This window comes from Elephas maximus, chromosome 16 (genome assembly GCF_024166365.1).
Source record: "Elephas maximus indicus isolate mEleMax1 chromosome 16, mEleMax1 primary haplotype, whole genome shotgun sequence".
Taxonomy (NCBI): Eukaryota; Metazoa; Chordata; class Mammalia; order Proboscidea; family Elephantidae; genus Elephas; species Elephas maximus.
The window spans coordinates 42,585,558-42,605,168 of record NC_064834.1 but is presented as its reverse complement, the minus strand read 5'-3'; the positions used below and the strand labels follow the sequence as shown (position 1 = coordinate 42,605,168).

At 37.5% G+C, this 19,611-nt stretch overlaps 1 protein-coding gene across 7 annotated transcripts in view; it reads right to left on the bottom strand.

The window, feature by feature from the left end:
* Positions 1 to 3,433: 3,433 nt before the first annotated feature.
* Positions 3,434 to 19,611, bottom strand: part of PCGF5 (polycomb group ring finger 5) — a 162,993-nt gene continuing 146,815 nt past the window's right edge. For 5 of the 7 annotated variants that reach the window (XM_049855734.1, XM_049855733.1, XM_049855735.1 and 2 more), the window contains exons 9-10: positions 16,170 to 16,229; positions 3,434 to 9,542 (exon numbers count right to left, since the gene is read on the bottom strand). In XM_049855734.1, coding sequence (XP_049711691.1) covers positions 9,495 to 9,542; positions 16,170 to 16,229 — 108 coding nt within the window. In that variant the 3' untranslated portion in view covers positions 3,434 to 9,494. The other 2 variants (XM_049855737.1, XM_049855739.1) reach the window with 2 other exon arrangements.

Sequence of the window (19,611 nt, the reverse complement as noted above, 5' to 3'; positions counted from 1 at the left end):
GGGATCCTGCACAAGATGGCAGCCTGCTGGAAGAGAAACCCTTACAGTCTGAGGCTGCAAGGTGAGCCATTGGCATAGAAGTAGAGGGATTACCAGTAACAGCTCATTTAGGAGTTTGAGAAGGAAAGGCAGTTTGATGGTGGTTGTACTGACCAGCCCAGCAGAGCTGGCACTGACTCCATACACAGGGAAGAGGCAGGACTTCACTTCCCCTGCCCTCAGTCCAGTCCTTGGCTCTCAGGAGGCCGCTGTGTTGCAAGTTTGACCTGCACAGGTGCCAGGGCCTTGATCTGAATAGGACACTGCAAGGCAGGGCCCAGGCAGGGTCTCTTTTTATCTGGTTTGGCCATCAGGGACTCTATTATGGTGGAAGGCCTGAGTCATTTTGCCTCTGGACAAGGTGGCCATAGAAAGAGCCATGCTTTCTTGGGAGCCTGGACAACCTCTGTTCCATTGGACACGAAGATAGTGGAAAGGCAGAGGGAGGAATCTGCTTACACCTGGTAAAGATAAACTGCCCATGGGCTCTGGTGGGCTAGTTAGCTGGGTGTCTGCTTCAAATGCTCGAAGAGACAGTCTAAGAATTAAAGAGGAAGGATTTATGAAGAGGGTCTCTGTGGTGTGGGCTGTGCTCTGAACCTCATTCCTTAAAATGAAGGGGTAGAGGGTGCAGGTCACCCCACCTACTGAGATGGATCTTCAATAGAGCCCCTAGGAAGGCTTGAAGCGTGTTTCCTGCAGTTATGGGGACACATTGCTGGGAATCAATACACCCAGAGGAATCTAAAGGTCCAAAGCTGTGGCTCTCAGCACAAGGCATCAGAGATAATTGCTACGGTGCTGATAAAAATCACAGACTCATCTTTGACAGTGGGGGAATGCCGCGTGACCCTCTGGGAGCAGACAAGTGACCTACAGTAGGAATATCAGCTTGGAATCACTTAAAAGGTATCTTGCATGAGTTGGCAGCCTGTAGGAAGAGAATCCCCAGTCATGAAAGGCTAGGAAGCAACCACTGCACTAGAAGAGGCACAGCCCCTGACAAGGCGAGTGGGTGGTTGGAGGGCCCAGAAGAGGACCCTCCAAAGAACTCAGTATGGTTGCTGAGATACAGAGAGTTTTACACATCAGTCAGGCCCAGAGAGCTTGAAGCAGGCTTACAACCTGCCCTGCTGTGTCCTGTTTCCCTCCCTCCTCCACTATGCACCAAGCCAGGGAGGGGAGGAGAGAGAAGGAAGCCTACCATCATTTTTGGAAGGAAGGTGACCCAATAGCAGGACCCAGCTAGGAACAGGGAAGAAGTGTTACCTTGAAATAAATATTGATTAATATGCTGAACTGGACATCCTAATTTCTGAATTGAGACTGTGTGACTTACAGTGAGCTGGAAAAGTCATAAGGACTGGGACATTTTCACCCAGTGGCAGGGGACTGTGAGAGGCACAACTAGGTGTTTTAGCTATATCCCGTGAGTTCTGCTACTTTAATGTTACAGCTGCATTTGTTCCTCATTTAGTGTTGAGGTGAGATTATGTAATTCACCCATCCTTGAGCTAATCAGTGGTGGAACCGAAACTGGAATCCAGGGCTGCATCACTCCAACACCTCTGATACAGGACGAGGTTGTACAAAGGGCTAAAAAGCAGGGAAGATCCACCACGTGGCTACTGAAGAAGGCATCCCAGAAGAGAGGCTGGAGGCTGTGCCTCAAAGACTGAGCTGGAGCTGAGCATGGCAAGGAGAGGTGCTTGGGCAGGGCAGCTGGGTCTGTGGGTAGCCCTGGTTATGAGGCCCTCAATGGGGCCAGTAGAGGCTTTTCAGGATGGTTTCTCTCACCCACTCCAAACAACACAACTTCCTCCTGCAGCCCCTCACACCCTCCTTTTCATCCTCCCCTACCCACACCCCAGGTTTCCTAAAGAAGTGGCGGGAGTTGGTGGGAGTGGTGGGTATAGCTGCTTCTCTTGATCAGAGTTTTCCCCATCCCCATCTAGAGCTCATATTGAACCAAAAAAATCAAACCTGTTGCCTTTGAGTTGATTCCGACTCACAGCGACCCTGTATAACAGAGTAGAACTAACTATCCCATAGGGTTTCCAAGGAGTGGCAGGTGGGTTTCAACTGGTTAGCAGCCGAATTCTTAACCACTGTGCCACCAGGGCTATTAGTCATTAATCATTTAATAACAATGGCCAGTTGCTGTGGAGTTGACTCCAACTCATGGTGATCCCACAGGTTTTTAGAACTGTGCTTCATAGGGTTTTCAATGGCTGGTTTTTTGGAAGTAGGTTGGCAGGCCTTTCTTCAGAGGTGCCTCCAGCAGCTGAACGTGTTAACCATTTGTGCCACCAAGGGGCTCCTTGTTGTTAGGTGCCATTGAGCTGATTTTGATTCACAGTGCCCCCTGAGACAGAGTAGAACTGCATCATAGAATATTCTAGGCTGCAATCTTTACGGGAGGAGACTGCCAGGTCTTTCTTCCACAAAGCTGCTGGCTGGGTTTGAACCTCCAACCTTTCGGTTAGCAGCCGAGCACTTAATCATTGCACCACCAGGGCTCTTGTTAAGGGCCTCCTAAGTGTACACAATTCCCACTCCTGCCCCGCCCCCAACAAAAAAAACCTGTTGCCCTCAAGTCCATTCTGACTCATGGTGACTCCACGTGTTATAGAGTAGAACTGCTCCATAAGGTTTTCTTGCCTGTGGTCTCTGTGGAAGCAGACAGTCAAGCCTCTCTTTGGTGGTTCATTGCTGGGTGGGCTTGAACCTCCAACCTTTAGGTTAATGGTCAAGTACAAACCCTTTATGTTACCAGGGACCTCCGAAGTGTACATAAAACAAAACAAAACCCATTACTGTCGAGTTGGTTTCGACTCAGAACTCGTAGAACTACTCCATAGGGTTTCCAAGGTGCGGCTCATGGATTCAAACTGCCGACCTTTTGGTTAGCAGCCAATCTCTTAACCACTGGGCCACCAGTGCTCCATTTGGTACACAGAAAGTATTAATAAAACAAGGGTAAGTTATCTAATTGACTGAAGAGAGCAGTCTTTCTTTTAATTCCCTTAGAGCCTTCTTTGATCCTCAATTACTTTCAGAAGACTTTTGGAAGATGTTGAATTGACATATGTTGTGTTATCTATATTTTATGACTAAAAATAAGTAAATAAATGAATTAAAGGTCTCTTTGGATTTGATTAAGCTAATGGAGTAAGAAATTCTTCTAAAGTGTGTGGTGTGCACCTTAAGTATTACCTGTGGGATTGTCTTCCATGTTAAAACTAAACAGCGGAGAAATCTTCAGAAAATGTTTATGATCTAAAATACTTGACAAATTTCAATAAAATTTGCTGTAGGAGTGGTACTTAAAGGAGACATTTTTAATGCAGGCTGCAGTCTAGAGCTACTAATATTAAAGACAAACGACAATAAATTAAGCAATCAGATTTTTAATAACAAAGATACTATTTTTAACATGGTCAAATATACTTGGCTAAGTCCAGATTTAAAAAAAAAAAAAATGCATCTGGCCCAAGAGTACAACCATACAGCTTTGTACAGAACATTCCACAGATCAACAGAAAATACGTTTGGGCACAAAAATAAAAAATATTTAAAGAGACTCTCTAAGCAGCATTTTATTTCTGCAGAACAGACATATATCTTGTGCTGATTAAATATCTACAAGTGCTTCTCCTTTACAAAAATACATATATTCTTAATAGACTAAGTCATTAACAATGACCTGGTAATTCTTTCACTTCAATTTGAATGATTGATAAGCTAAATCTTACAACCACAAAAAGGTTTTTATTTGTATTAAGATGTTACCACTTTTGACAAAAAGCTTAAAATATTTTATATTTTAGAAGTAAATTAGCAACATAACTTTACAATATAGTCTATGATATTTTCCCTTACCATGAGGACTACTATACTAAAAACTGATGCTCACTGTTGTGTTGACCAGATGCAGGAAAGCAGCAGTACGCTGGTACACCCCCGACAAGCTCTTGTCTTGAACCACAGCTTCATAAGGACACTTAGGCCCCCACCCCCACCCCCCTTCTAAAAAGTACAGCAAAAGTAAAAACAAAACTCACTGCCATCGAGTTAAGTTTGACTCATAGTGACCCAAGAGGACAGAGTAGAATTTCCCCATAGGGTTTCCAAGACTGGAATCTTTATGGAAGCAGACTGCCATATCTTTCTCCTGCAGAGCAGTTGGTGGGTTCAAACTGCTGACCTTTTGGTTAGCAGCCGGGTGCTAAACCATTGCACCTCCAGGGCTCCTTAGCAAAAGAAAACTACACAATTTTAGGCTGATCCCATCACATTTTTAATACAGAGAACTCCTGCTTCGGTGGACTGATGTGAAGCATATGAATAAATAATCTGTTTACTATCTCTACACTATCCAGAAATATTTAATCTTCATTTATTCTAGGTTAGTTTCTTATTCCATCAAATGCTATAAAATGGAAGAAGACTAGACTCAGTATTCGACATATATGTGTTCAGTCGATTCAAAATTTAAAGAGAATTGAAATTAAAAAGCATTTCTGAAAACTCAGTCTCTGTTTTGAATCTTAGAAAAGGGGGCACAACAAGTACACAGACACATTTCAATGAGCATTTAAAACAATTATTTTTATGTTTAATTTCATAACTTTCTGAAAAGGAAATGTTCACTTTTTTAAAATTCTATTTGAAAATCCAGTAAGGACAGCAAGTAAACACACTATTTGTGAAAACTATATTATACTAGGAAGAGAATCTCTTTTAAATTATTGGAAAATGCCATTGCTTTAAGAAAAACAAAACTATAAAAACCCTGTAATGTGTATTTAAGTACAGTTTGATGACGTTTCAAGCTGATGTTTTCCATCAAACTACTACTGACCTAGATGTATCAAGTAAATTCAGAGAGACTTATTTTGTGCTTCAAAAGAGCTTGTCTATAGTATATTTAATGTTTTTCCATTTTTCATAAACCAGGCCCAGCAGACATTATGCTCCTATTGCTCCCCAAACTGTAGGGATACCTATCTTAAAATGATATAGCAAATTTTTGTGTTTCCAATCCAGAAAATTAAAGTTATGGCAAACTCATTCATTTTTTAAATCCCAACCAACATCTTATTGGTATAAAGCTCAGCCCACTGGAACATTCCTTAACGACAGACCAGAGCATACAACAGAGTATGCACCCATTCTTATCCTATGTGAGAAGGTTTACCTAGTGACTTATCAGAAAGCCTTCATGAGTTTGACCTTGAAGGTGGTCCATACCAAGGTCTCCCAAGAAGCATGGGATGCAGAGAACACGGAACTCCCTCGTGATAGATACACTCTTATACTGTGACCCAGTTTGCCAAATTTGGTGTCATGGCTAAATTCTAATAACGTCATTACTGAGAAACAAGGTAAAGAGTTGCTTTTGAAGGAAAAAACAAAACAGCAGGCCCTTATGAAAATTCTTCTTTTGAACAGAGAAAAAAAGCACTTGAATCTTAAGTCCACTAAAATGTACTATTTTCCATACAAGTAAGCAGATCAACATTTTTATCAGGCCTTTCTTTAATAAAATTTTTCATATAGCTAAGAGCCCGAGAACAAAATATATGTACTTTAAGTTTTTACTGCTTCCATGGAATAAAAAGTTTCTTGAATTAAAATTTAAAATCTCAATGTCGATTTTCTTTTTGAAGGATATAGTTCTCTCACTTATCATCTAGAAGGAGGCTATTTGTTATCATAAAAAAAAAAAATTCATTGCCGTGGAGTCAATTCCAACTCATAGCAACCCTACAGGACACAGTAGAACTGCCCCATAAGGTTTCCAAAGAGCAGCTAGTGGATTCGAACTGCCAATCTTTTGGTGAGCAGCCGTAGCTCTTAACCACTGTACCACCAGGGCTCCCTGTTATCATCTAGAGGGAGGCTATTTATTGTCATCTTGAGGGAGGCTATTTGTTGTATTTCTCTCATTCTCAATGTTGAGGATTTCCCAAGATCTGTCAGATGGTGCTGAAATACACTGAACATATTTCAAAGAAAGTGTGCTCTGATTACTGCCAGAAAGTCCTGCATTTGACTGATCTCACCAAGAAAATTCAGTTTAAAGTCTTTCTTTGGTGAATATTTTAGCCATCAATCAAGCTTATTGCCTAGCTATATAAAATTAAGTTTTCCAACCTCTAAGCTGTTAAAACTGTTTCTCTGACGTGGTTACTAATTAACAGTAAAATGTCTTTGGTGATATCTATTGTCTTATGTAAATCTTTCAAAAAGAGATTAATTTATGAGTGCTTATTTAGATACGAAGCCATTCATAAGAGACAGGTACAGGTAACCAAAAATTTATGCAGTAAATCTAAAACAGAAATGCACTTTAGCAATGAGGCACTTTCTCTTAAATATTTTCAATAAAGCTAAACAGTTCATAATACTATATAAAACAACTAGTTCCTTCTTAAAGAATGAGCTTAAATTTAGATTACATTTGAATGTGTAGTATGAATGAGCATTCTCATTACATTTATAAAATGTGGCATATTAGTATGGGATAGATTTTCAATGAATAAAGAAATAATATACTTTCTAAAAGTAGTCAAAAGACACTCTTCAAGTTACTTCCACCCCAGATTGAATGAATATTACATCAGTAAGCCTTTTATTTTCATACTTCCTAAAAGTTTCATCATCTAGAGAAAAGGCCATATTCTAATTTTCCTATTAACTGATATGACTTACGCCAATCAAAGTGATGTCTATAGACCACAGGCAATTTTTACATCCAATGTTCCTTGACCCTTTTACATCTATGATTTCTAAGGCAGATAAAAACAGATTACAAAATCTTTTACTGAAGTTCTTTCAGTTTATTGCTTAAAAAACAACAGATTAAAGAAAGAAATTAGTTTTATTTATTCTCCAATTTTACAGACTCAGATGATTATTACTACGGGTTATTTATATAAAGAATCTGTCTTACTAAGCACCCTAAATTTATAAAGTTAAACACAAAAGGTGCCTGTACACTTTTTTTTTTATACCTAATTTCTTGCCAATTCTACAATCTGATTTAGGGGCTAATTAATGGGGATTTAGGGGATTCCTAGACAGAGAAGTAGTCAATAGTAGTAGAAAGGCATAGCTGAAGATACCAAAAGAAGTTGGCTGAAGAAGCTCAGTAGTTCTAACAGTAACACTGTATTGCTCAGGACCATTATAAATGTGTACCTTTCCCCAAATGACAATATTCTTCTATATGTATGGTTTTCACATGTTTTGGCACATATTCCATTTATTTCAATAAAAATGCTGACATATTAACATTAAATAAAGGAATTTTATATAAAACTATTCCCAATTCTATAACTGCTTCCTATATATTTCCTTGGAAAAATATTGAAACTATGTATAATGAGGCAAGAGACCAAATTTGAAGAGCTAATGTATATAAAACTCATTTAAGGTTACATGTTTTGGCTGGGGACCTAAAAACATCCAATTCTTACTTGTGGTTTTAAAAATGTACTCCTAATTCATTTTGAGTTTAATTAAAATTAATATGTGAAAGACTTTATCCACAGACCTACATGTGGCAAATTTATAATAAAATACGAAATATCTTAGGGATGTCAGGGAATGGAGTTTCACAGCATAACAAAATAATTTCTGTAGCCAGAGAGTATATTCAGTTTTCGGTTGAGTGTAAAGGTCTGTTAAAAATCTGCCTTTTAAAATCTTCTTGTGAGTCCCTCCAAGAACAAACACAACCTGACAAAGTTACGAAAAGTATTGCCATAACCCTTTTGACAAAATTCAGCAACTTTAATATAGAATTTTTGACTTGGGAAAAAAAAAAATCTAACGAAGACAATTACGAGGTTTTGGCCTTTTACATTACGAGATGCATCAAGGTTTCAGCTGTATTGGTGTACGTTTCTTAGAGCTGTAGAATGCTTTATTCCTAAGAAACATTTTGATATGTGGAAGGCATTAATTTGTGATACATTTTACTCGAAAATGTAGCACACCACATGTATACAGTATAAAACCACGTGTGTAACACACAGATTGTGCTGTCAGGTTTCTAAAACAATTATTCTTCCTAACTTTCAAGATTTTTTCCTAAATTTCAGAGGTTAACTTGTTTGTTTCAAAGCATTGAAAACTTAACTTCCAAAGAAGGTTTTGGAAAACAATTGTACATTTTAAAAGGTTTACTTTGACTTGCAGACGAATCCCAAAATGAATGGAAGACTGAACAAAACTGCAAAATCAAGGACACTATCACAGATCTGACCTTCGTGAATGTATATATAAAACAATAATCTCCTTTCCCTCGGATTACTACAGGATCTAAAATGAAATATCCTCAAACCAGTGATTTTGGTTAGCATATTTATCTACTACACTGCATTTATTCTATTTTATGTGTGGTTTGGAAATATGATAGGTAGCTAACAGTTTTAATCTACCACTGCTTTGAGACTTCTGAAATCCATAAAATAGCTTATGTGATCTACTCTAAAAATCCTAATATTTAAAATCATCACAACCTTCTGCATGCCACAATGACACACACCTAAGGCCAATTTAAAAAGTGAGACAATGTCCTCATTGAATAGAGCAACAATGTGATGATGCATACAAGAAATGGGCTCTACAGTGAAGTTCCGTGAAGCAGCACCCACTCGTCATAAGGCATTATGAAAGAAGATTAACCTTGCTCACACATTAATTTTATTAGAAGTAAATGTGATCAGCTGCCAACATTTCATATGATTGTGAATCTCACGTCAGTTTTCCAAAAAGTCACACACGTTCTCAATCCGGAGGGCTAGTGTGCCTTCCTTGTGCAATTGGTGGACTACACAGATAACTTAAAATGTCTACACACGATGTGCTCTGATGTTAAAGAATAATTGGAACTTTTCGCAAAAGGATTTGCACACTCAAGAGTGAACTATTTTGTACACAAAAAGCTTACCAAGGACAAGACAGTGGCTCAAAAACCACTTTTCTAAATATCTTTCCCATACAAAATAATTTCAAGATATTAGTTTCCTGTATAGTACTCTACTGAAACAAGGTAATAAAATAGTAAGTATGTGAAAACTGCAACACCACAAAGATTGAGCCATTTTATTAGTGTAATCAAACATTAGAACAATCTTGGTACAGGCAAGCAAAATGTTCCGAAGGCTGGATCATGGCTGCACACCTAACCAATTTCAACGATGGGGATGCACGCTGTGAGACGGCACAGATACCTTATGCAGACAGTTCAGTAGCAGAATGGCACTTGGTTTGCTCTTAATAGAAACAACATAGATGCAACTGACAATTTAGACAGACAATGGCCTTATTTGCATGCTGAAAATCTGGTTGTGTCCCTCTAGTCCACACACTGTTCATTGTGCAATCTGTCGATGAGTAAACTGAGTGAAGGATTCATCTCAGAGGGAGCTAGGCCCCTTGGTCTAACCGAAATCAATTCTTGGTCGATACTGCAATACCATGGGGTAAGACTATAAAATAAAAACAGATGATGAATAAGACCATGTGGATATAAAACACAATATAGTTTATATAAAAAAGATTTTTAAAAAATTTAGGGTTATCATCTACATTACTTCCTGGTACTAGTGATTAGGATAGTTAAGATTGTAATTACCATTAAAACTCTATTTTTTTTATTTAGTCAAATTTTCCATAATATGCAGCAGAGGTCAAACTCAAAGGCCTGTGGCCATTATACAGGTCCCATGTATGAATTGAAACAGTGCAACAGGGAGGGGCAGGGCCTGCGGACGACTGAAAACTGCATGCCCTGCTTAAAGGCATTCAACTATTAACAGTGAGGAAACCAAACGAAAACCAAACCCACTGCCCTCGAGTCAATTCCGACTCATAGTGAGCCTGTAGGACAGAGCAGACTGCCCCATAGAGTTTCCAAGGACCGCCTGGCTGATCTGAACTGCCGACCTCTTGTTTAGCAGCTGTAGCACTTAACCACTACACGACCAGGGTTCAATAAGACATGCCCACAGGCTGGATTCCTCCAGAGCTGCTGCCTGTGAGCATCCTCTCAGTTACAAACTAACAAAGAGACTTCCTGCTATGAATATATGAAACTGGGGTGGTTTTCACATATCACAGTTTTTTTTTTTAAACAAGTTTGATACTTTTTTCTTTTTAGCATTTAAAATTTGTTTTAACAGTTCTTTAAAAATGTTGAAAAATTTTCACTTAAAGCACAATAAAAATTATAAAAAAAATATTGGAAAAACAAGTAGGTAATTGTTACATGAGACATTTAGGTCACTGGCTGCTTTCGATAAGCAGCTGATGCTGTTAAATATTTGGATTTGACTATTATATAACTGGTTCATATTATTCTTCCTACTGCTCTGACAATGTAAGAAAGATATCACACATCTGGCTATCCTACAGTACTCAAGAGAAAACCACTTCCTGCCAGATAGAAGGATATGCCCCAGGCTACCTCCACATCTGTTTTTACCCTCTACTTTCTTTTTTTTACCATATTCAGGCAGAACCAAAATGTCACAAAGTCAACAGGGGTCTGGAGAAACCATAGTTTTCCTTTCCTTAAAGCTGCAGATTCCCCTTTTCAAAATAAAGTTTCGAGGAGCTACTTTTATCAAACTGAGTAAGGGTCCAAGATGGTCACTGACTAAGGTTTCCCCTTCATCTTAGTGTAGGTACAGAGAAAAGTACATTTTTTCATCTAAACAGAAGAGTGAGATTCTACCGTGCCCAAAATGTACTTACCACAGCTATGTTACAGGCTGAGGAGACTCAATACTGGAGTCTCTTTTACCACTCAGCTCAGGACAGAACCGGTGGGGAGCAATGGTGACACCCTGGGTCTCAGTATCCCAGCTGAAGGAGCAAGGCAGATGCTACCACTCACTTTCTAAGGGCTGGAGTAAAAGTCTCAGTCTCTTAAGGCTTCCAGGGTCCAAAACTTTTTCTTTCAATTTTGTTTGCTTTTATTTTAAACTTTATTCTGTTCCCTCTGAATCAGATTATCAGAGAGGGGCACACAAATCTGCATTTTACAAAGCTCCCTGAGCATCTCTGAAACTCAGCCGGAGTTGGAGACTACTAACCTAGACATCCTATTCTAACTTTACTAAAGTCTAATCTGCCCTGCTTCAACCCCGAGTTTGTCCTTCATTATATCTTTCTAGCTTTACTTCTCATTGCTGATTGTTCAGTCTGCAAGCTTTCTGCAAATAATCAAGTCCCTCATACTAGAATACCTTCATAGTGTATACAGAAGCATCCATCAACAATTTTTCCAGGGATGAAGGAAGAGAGGGAAGTAAAACAGCTTGGCTAACATTACCATGTAATTTGGAATTTTCTCAGTTCTTGGCTGAAAAATGTTTTGTTCTCCCCACCAAGTAACCATTTGTGTTTGTTCTATGACAATATATGAAGTTGAATAATTTTATTGAAATTTTTTACAATACTGGGAATTATTAAGATATATTTTTAAATTCTATTTATTGTTTCAGTGTGCTTTCTGAAGTAAAATGGCATCACGCTTACGATAAAGAAATATGGCACATGGCTACCACTAAGCATTAAATGATTACATTGAATGGACCTACATTTCCGAGTTGCTAGTCCTCAGTCTCCTCATGTAATCATAACCAAAGTATACATTTCAAATATGACAATTTTATACAATGACAGAACTCTGATTGATGTACTTTTTTCTTTTCTTAAAAAGTAAATTTTTAAAAATCATCTAAGTAACCTGTTTTTACTGTAGTAGGTTTGGAAAATATAAAATGCACCAAGAAAAAAAGAAAAATTATTTAAATCTCACCATCCAAAAATAATCACCATAGTCACTGCAGTGAACATCCTTCAATTCTTATCTATGTACATACACGTTTTTTTCAAAGTTGGAATCATGCTACACATATTTTATAATTTTGTCCACTTGAAAATTTCTCCTTTTGCCATACATCTCAGTTTATTCCAATTTTTTTTTCTTTTGTAAGTTAATCTTGGCCCAGTGACCTCTTTTTTATTTCTCAGGACATGTTCCTAGAAGTGTAACTGCTGGTTTAAACAGCACACACTGTTATACACTTTTTGATATACACTGTCAACACTAGCTTTAAAGAAAGTTGTTCCATTTTTACATTTCCAAAAGAAATGAGTGCCCATTCCTCCACAGCTCCATCAATAATGAGCACTATCTTTTTCCTCCTCTTAATATGGCAATTTACTAAGTGTAAAACAGCATTTTCTTTCTCACTGGCTTCTAGAAGTTAACCATTTTTATATGCGTATTAGCCAATTGTGTCTCCTTCTTTTGTGACTTGCCTGATCATGTCCTTTGCTCATTTTTCTATGCAAAGTTGGGCTTTTTCTTACATATTTTTTTGAATTCTTAATGTATTAAGGACATTAAACATTTCTGTGTCGTACCTTGCAAATATTTCCTTAGTTATGGTATTGCTGACATGTACTTTTCAAAATCAGTCAACTGAATTTGCCCTTTTTTTCTTCGTTTACAAGTATGAGAAAGGCCAGCCCCACTGAGGTCAGATATTCAACTATATTTTCTTCTAAATCTTTTGTGGCATTTCAAAGAAATACTTACCACTTCAATTCATCAGAAATTTATACTGGTGTATAATGTGAGTTACGGATTGAATGCCCACCCCACAACCCCAACTCCATTTATACCTCTGAGTTCACCTTCTCACAACCACCCTGTATTCTCTCTGCTCCAGCCCCAATGGGCCCCGTGAAGTCCTCAAAGACATCAGGTAATCACTCCTCACCCTGCACTGTGTTCCTCTGCCCCAGAGTGCTCTACCCCAGATATTCCCATGGCTTTCTCTCACAACCTTTTGATCAAAATCACCATTTCAAAGCATCTTCCCTTGGCTAACTTACAGAAAATATTCTAGTTACCCATTTTATTTTTTCTTCTAACATACTATAGATCTTACTCATTTATTTTTCATCTGCTAGAATGTAAGCTCCATGAGGGAAGGGATTTTTATTCATTTTTAATTCTGTATTCCTAGGGCTTAGAAGAGTGCCCGTGGAATACAGCATTAAATGATTCTGAGGGTTCTGAGGAAATGATTATGAGGATGGCACAGGACTCGGCAGTTTCCTTCTGTTGTACACAGGTTTGCTAGGAGTTGGAGCTGACTCAACAGCCCCTAACAACAGAAGAGTGCCCAGCACATAGTTAAATGTTTAACAGATATATGTTAAATGAATTTTTCTTTCTCCACTATTTTGAAATCTATCTATATAGACTCATACATACTAGAGTCTGTTCTCGAGTTATTTCTTTTATTCATATATCATATGTTTAAGTTTGTATTCTATTTTAATTACTTCAGCTTTAGAATACATTTTTGTATGTGACAATGAAAGTACCCTCTGTTATTCATTTTAAAAATGTGACTGACCAGAAGCCCCTGTTCCTCTATTTCCTGATGAGCTTTAGAATGACTGACTGGCTTTGCCAACTTAAACAAGAATCTGGTAAAAGTGTTTGGAATTACATAAGACATCATAATTTAACTTTGGGGAAAACTGATATCTTTATAAATATTTAAAATACTATTTAAATTTCTTCTGTGTGAAATGGTATTTTGGTTATATATGAGAAGGTCTTTGTCCTTAGGCAATATATGGCCAGCTGTCCTATACCTGCAATTTACTTTCAAATGGTTCTACACACACACACACACCAAAAAAAAAAAAAAAAAAAAAAACCCAATACAGAGAGAGATTAATAAGTAGTGGGAGTGGGGAAGAGGAAGAGAGGGCAATAAACCAATCCCATTACCATCAAGTCAATTCCAACTCATAGTGACCCTATAGGACAGAGTAGAACTGCCCCATAGGGTTTCCAAGGAATGTCTGGTAGATTCAAACTGCCAACCTTTCAGTTAGCAGCCATAGCTCTTAACCACTGTGCCACTAGGGTTTCCAATGTGAGGGCAGAAAATGTCACACAATAGCAATTGGTGGACCTAGGTAAAGGATATTCCTTTGTATTATTATTTAGTTTTTTTGTTTGGAAAATTAAAAGCTGGTAACAAAAATCACGTCTTAGCATTGAATTTTTTCAAGTGCCTTTTAGCATCTTTTGATGATTTTTATTTGACTTAGCGTATGTATAAAACATATATTTAATAGTATGCATATTTCATCCCTCCAATATTATGCCATTTTTGTACTTCTGATAAAAATCTTGTTTGGCCTTGGTTTGTTATTCTTTTAATATATTTGTAGAATCAATTTTCTAATACTTTATCATCTTTGTATTTATATTCAAAATGAGATTTGAATTGTTGGTTCTCTGTCAGTTTTTGATATCATGATTGGATTTGTAAATTAACTTTGTAAAATGAATTGGAAAGAATTAAAACGTTTTCAATGATTTAAAACAATTTTTATTGCAGGGGAAGATCTATTCCTTAAAAATTTGAGAATGTGACCAAAAAACCACTTAGGCATCCTTTGAAGAAATAACTCTTCAATAATTTTTAAAATGTTTTTCATGCGTTAATGATTTAAGTTTTCCTTCCTGTAGTGCAAATTTCGTTCCAGCGGTATTTTCCTAGAGAATTGCTCACAAAATTTTGCAGGAAATGTTCACAAATTTATAAAATTTAATAGTATAAAGCTGTATACATATTTTTCCTTGAAATTTTCTGATTTGGGGCTACAGGTGTATCTAATTACAGGTTCAATTTTCCTACAGGGCTGTAATGCATAAGGAGATGTTGAAGATAGGAAAAAAATATGGATTCTTGAAATTATGGTCTTATTTCAATTCTCTAATACTTCTGATCAGGATTGAAGAATATCTGTTTCTCAGGAAATAGACATCAACACCAAGAGAACAAGGAAAAAGCCATGTATTAGTTACAGCTACATGGCAGGGTATCACTACAATTCGTCAGCCCAAAATCAGCTATGAAGCTAAATACAGCTGAAACATCTATACAATGCAGATATAGATACAAATTTCACCAGCTGAGTTAAATTTACTCACCCCTTACTCTTAATTATATAAGGAGAAAGATGTATTACTTCCCCCTAAATAGTTTTCTCTTGGCTTCTAGAGATGTTAAAGTTGCTTACTCCATCGTTGAAAAACCAGGACTTAAAACAAGTGTGTTAAACAATGAATTTTAATGAAGGTACTGACAATGAGATTGAGGGAACTTCTAGATAAAGGACTAATCAAACATTTTTGGCTGGTGGTTGCATTTTTTTTTTTTAATTGAATATACATTCACTTGGCCCTGCCTCAAAATAAAGAACCCCAAAACTGCAACAAAAAAACACTGGAGGCAAATTTGCTAGTTCAGTTTGTTGTATAATTGCAGTTCTTCTTTCTTGGTGCCAAAGAAATACGGATGAGGACTACCTTAATCTTGGGCATAAAGGAGCAATGGAGATTTTAAAGAAAGGCTGTGATTAACCCAAGGGATTAAGGAGGATCACGGATCATCTCTGTACCCAATAGTAATCGCGACTATACTACACTCGGTCTATTTTCCAAATTTTTTAAAATATATTTTTATTAGATAAACTTTCTTCAGGATCTAAGTTTAAGTTTTCTTGGTACATTATTAAATTAGTCCACTATCATTTCATTATTAAAAGAGGTAAGAGAAGTACTCAGGGGAGAGCTGGGAAAGCAAGCTCACAATTAGCTGTAGCTGTTGCTGTTATATAGATTCACCTAACCTGGCATTTTATCTTTCACTTGTGGGTGAATGATTCATTAAAATAGAAGTAACACTTAGACAAAGAAGATAACATTCCAATCCATGAGAATCAGAGATTTCCTAAGGGATGAAACTAGTAATTATTAAAAGTTCCTGACTCATAAATAATGGCCTTGAGATTTATCATTTCATTTTTTACTTCAGAAAAATGAAATGGGTAATTCAGGGGAACTGAAGTAACAGGAAACTTTGGGGGATATAAGTTGAAAAGATCAAGTATTGTAGCTCAAATAAATATTAATTTTACAAAGTTACGTCTTAGACACGCGTTTGGGATGAAAGCAGTCACGAGGTGGCATTACTATTGTCATATGTACAGCCGTGAGTGCCTCTTACCTGATACAAAGGGCCATCCTGAGGGCAGACTTGCGAAGCTGAGCAGTTCAGACACCGAAACTGCGGAGGAGATGAACTCATCAGATAAGAGGCATCCACAACTGGACACATATTTAAAACTGATTATTTAAAATATGGTAACGTCAAACGTAAGAGTCAACATGATAATTTTAAGTAAACACCTTCCAGGAATATGGTAGTCACTGTTGAAAAAAATAAAATAGATTTTAATAACAGTGATTGGTAAAACTGAGCCTGAAGTAATTTTAGCATGTCATATGAGTTTTGCAAACATTTAGCCAAATGGTGGCCTACGCTTTCCATCGCCTCTCCAAATAGTAATTCCTGGGGAAAATCTCACCTCGTGAGTACACAGGAGACACCCTCTTTCTTCAGTCCCTTCCTGGATCAATTTCTCCAACTACCTCTGAAAATAAAACTGTTCAAGGAGCTCAGAGCTCTGAGAATGCACGGAACTTCACTCACATTATAAGGGATTCCACTTTCCGCTTTAAATTAAGTTCTTTATATTGCTCAGATTAGATTCTTAGTCTCTGTATCTATTTTAACAGCCTTAGATGGTGAGTTCCTTGAGTCTACGCCTTATTCATCTTTGCAGTCTTAATACGCTACGGCCCAGACCTGGCACACAGAAGCCACTCAATAAATGTTTTATGAATAAAGCAATGATTCAACATATTTTAAAACTATTGGGCAGACTGATTTCTAAACCCACCACTTTTTTAATGGTTTAACCATTCATGTAAAATCATTCCCAGACCTTGATTTTCAACAGTATGCTAAATATTGATTAAATATAAACATTATTTTAATTGTAATGGAATGACAAAGCATAAAATATTTACTTTGAAGTTATGCATATGTGAATTCAACATTACACACCTCTTCAAAATGGAAAAAAATGAAATACATAAAAAATACATGAGGTGCAGATTACCTAAGATAAATCTAACACTCCAGAGTAGCTTTTTAAAAGATACATTTTAAAGCAATTTAAGTAAGCAAAAATTAAACAAATACATTTGTTTTTAAATAAAATTTTAGGAATTGTCTATTTACCCAAAAGATCTTGGCAGTTTCTTCCTAGAAATTAATCTTTGATTTTCTGTCACTGTCAGGGCTCAGTGACATACTGTAAGACATGTTTAGCATTGCTATCTTTTGGCAACCTTTTCTTCTGAAGATTCCCAAAGCTTTGGCCTACCAGACTTCGTCTAATTATGCCAACCCCAACAGCATACAATAAGAATAAGGAGGGTACGTGGAAGGAGACAATTTCACTGAGGATTTCTATTCATCTCTTTGGTGTCAATCAAGATAGATATGCTTGCTTTCCTAAAACTGCCTGATAACGCGAGCCAACCAAAGCAAGACACACTATGGTAACTTTAGGTACTGCTTCAAATTCTGTTACAGCCTACCACTGACCTCGGGTCTGGAGGATCAAAGAAAGCCAATCTTTCCAAATCCTGAATTGCTCCAAGTTGTAACACAACTGGGTCGTCCTGCTAAGTGTGCGTGGATGTGGGTGGTGGTGGTAGAATGATTCACGGTTAAGATAAACTGTGCCCCAGACATAAATACTAAGCGTTATTTGTGAGGAGGAACTATATTCTCTTGCTCCAAAACCTTGCTGTGTCAAGAGTGGGCAGAAGGAATCACAGTGAGGTTCTAGAGAGCAAGTGGGACAGTGACCGCTTTGGTTGTAGGTATCTATCACAGGAAGTAGCTCTACAGGGATGAGGGCCCCACGATACAACCTCCTCCTCCCAATCCTCAGTTCCTACCTCTAGATGTATAACTGAATGGTCCCTGGGTGGTACAAATGGTTAAGTGCTCCACTGCTATTCAAAAGGTTGATGGGTTGAACCTGCCCAGGGGCACCTCGGAAGACAGGCCTGGCAATCTGCTTCTGAAAGATCGCAGCCTTAAAAACCCTGTGGAGCACTTGAACTCTGCACACATGGGGTCACCATGAGTCAGAAGTAACTCGATGGCAACTACCAACAACATACATATAACTAGCAGATAAACCAAAACTAAAATATTTATTCCCAAGGGAAAGGTATATACGAAGAACTATGTGAATAAATTATACTACTATTATTGCTGTGTGCCGTTGAGTTGATTCCAACTCACAACAACGCTGTATGATAGCGTAGAACTGTCCTACAGGGTTTCCTAGGCTGTAATATTTACGAGAGTAGATCACCAGGTCCTTTCTCCCATGGAATGCTTGGTTGGTTCCAACCACTGACTTTTTTGGTTAGCAGATGAGCACTTAACCACTGCGTCACCAGGCCTCCTTAAATTATACTCCTAGGGTTGCATATTTCAAGATGTATGCAACAGTTCACACACTCTGAATTTAGCTTTGTACAGCAACTACGAAAGGACTTAAAAAGCAATTCGAAAAACTTGGTTGCTGAAAAACCAACTTTTAAAGTAGTTTTAAAAATCTTGACAGTTTCCATGTTACGGGTGGGGTGGAAGGTGATTACTCAGTACTAGAATTGGGAAGTCTCTTCTCTTTCATACCTCATGTGGCCGGTCCAGCTGTATGGAACCTACTCAGTAGTAATTCATAGATAATTACAAGGTCTCATTTGTAGATAATTATGTCATTTTGTGAAAAAAAGAAATAGAACTTTCAAAACTTTGTAAATGATGAAATTTATTAGGCAGAAACTGAAATACTGAATACATACTATACATTCTTTATCTCCATCACTATTCACTCAGTTTTTTCTCTCTTCCCTCTTCTTTTTTCTATCTACTTATCTTCCTACCTCTTATCACCAGTAGCTTCATACTATGCACAATGTACTATGTACACTTATACTTTACACTATAAACTTTTGACGTTAAGAAGGCAGCATACAGAGTATTTATCTTTGGGGAAGGGCCTTTCAATGTAGCCCACTCTTCAGGGTTTGAACAAGAAGACACACACTTGGGGACGAGCATGGTAGGCCTTTATTTCAGTGTTTCTTGAAATAGAGTTGAATATCTAATAAAGAGGGAAGGCCAAACTCTAAATCAGACATACGTACACACAAAACAGCAGGCTATGCATTATGATTAACTAAGAGTTAACTAGCCAAACAATCCTAAATTCCCTTAGTCTCCCATATTTATAAAATATAAAAGCAGGAGAGTAGATACAATCACGTGCTGTAATCCCTGCCATCTTCCAGGCCCCAACATAGCTGCATTTCCCAAAGTGAATTTTGTGGGATGCTACTTTTTTTAAAAGTGAGAATTCCACAATGAGTCTGGGAAAAGCCAGACTCAAAAATGTTTATGTATTCTGTGGAACTTCTTAGCATATTTAGAATGCTCTATGGCTTCTATGGCTCTCTCTGAGGGTATTATATTATTCAGCATTTTTCAGACTGACTTTTACCACAAACCCTTTTTC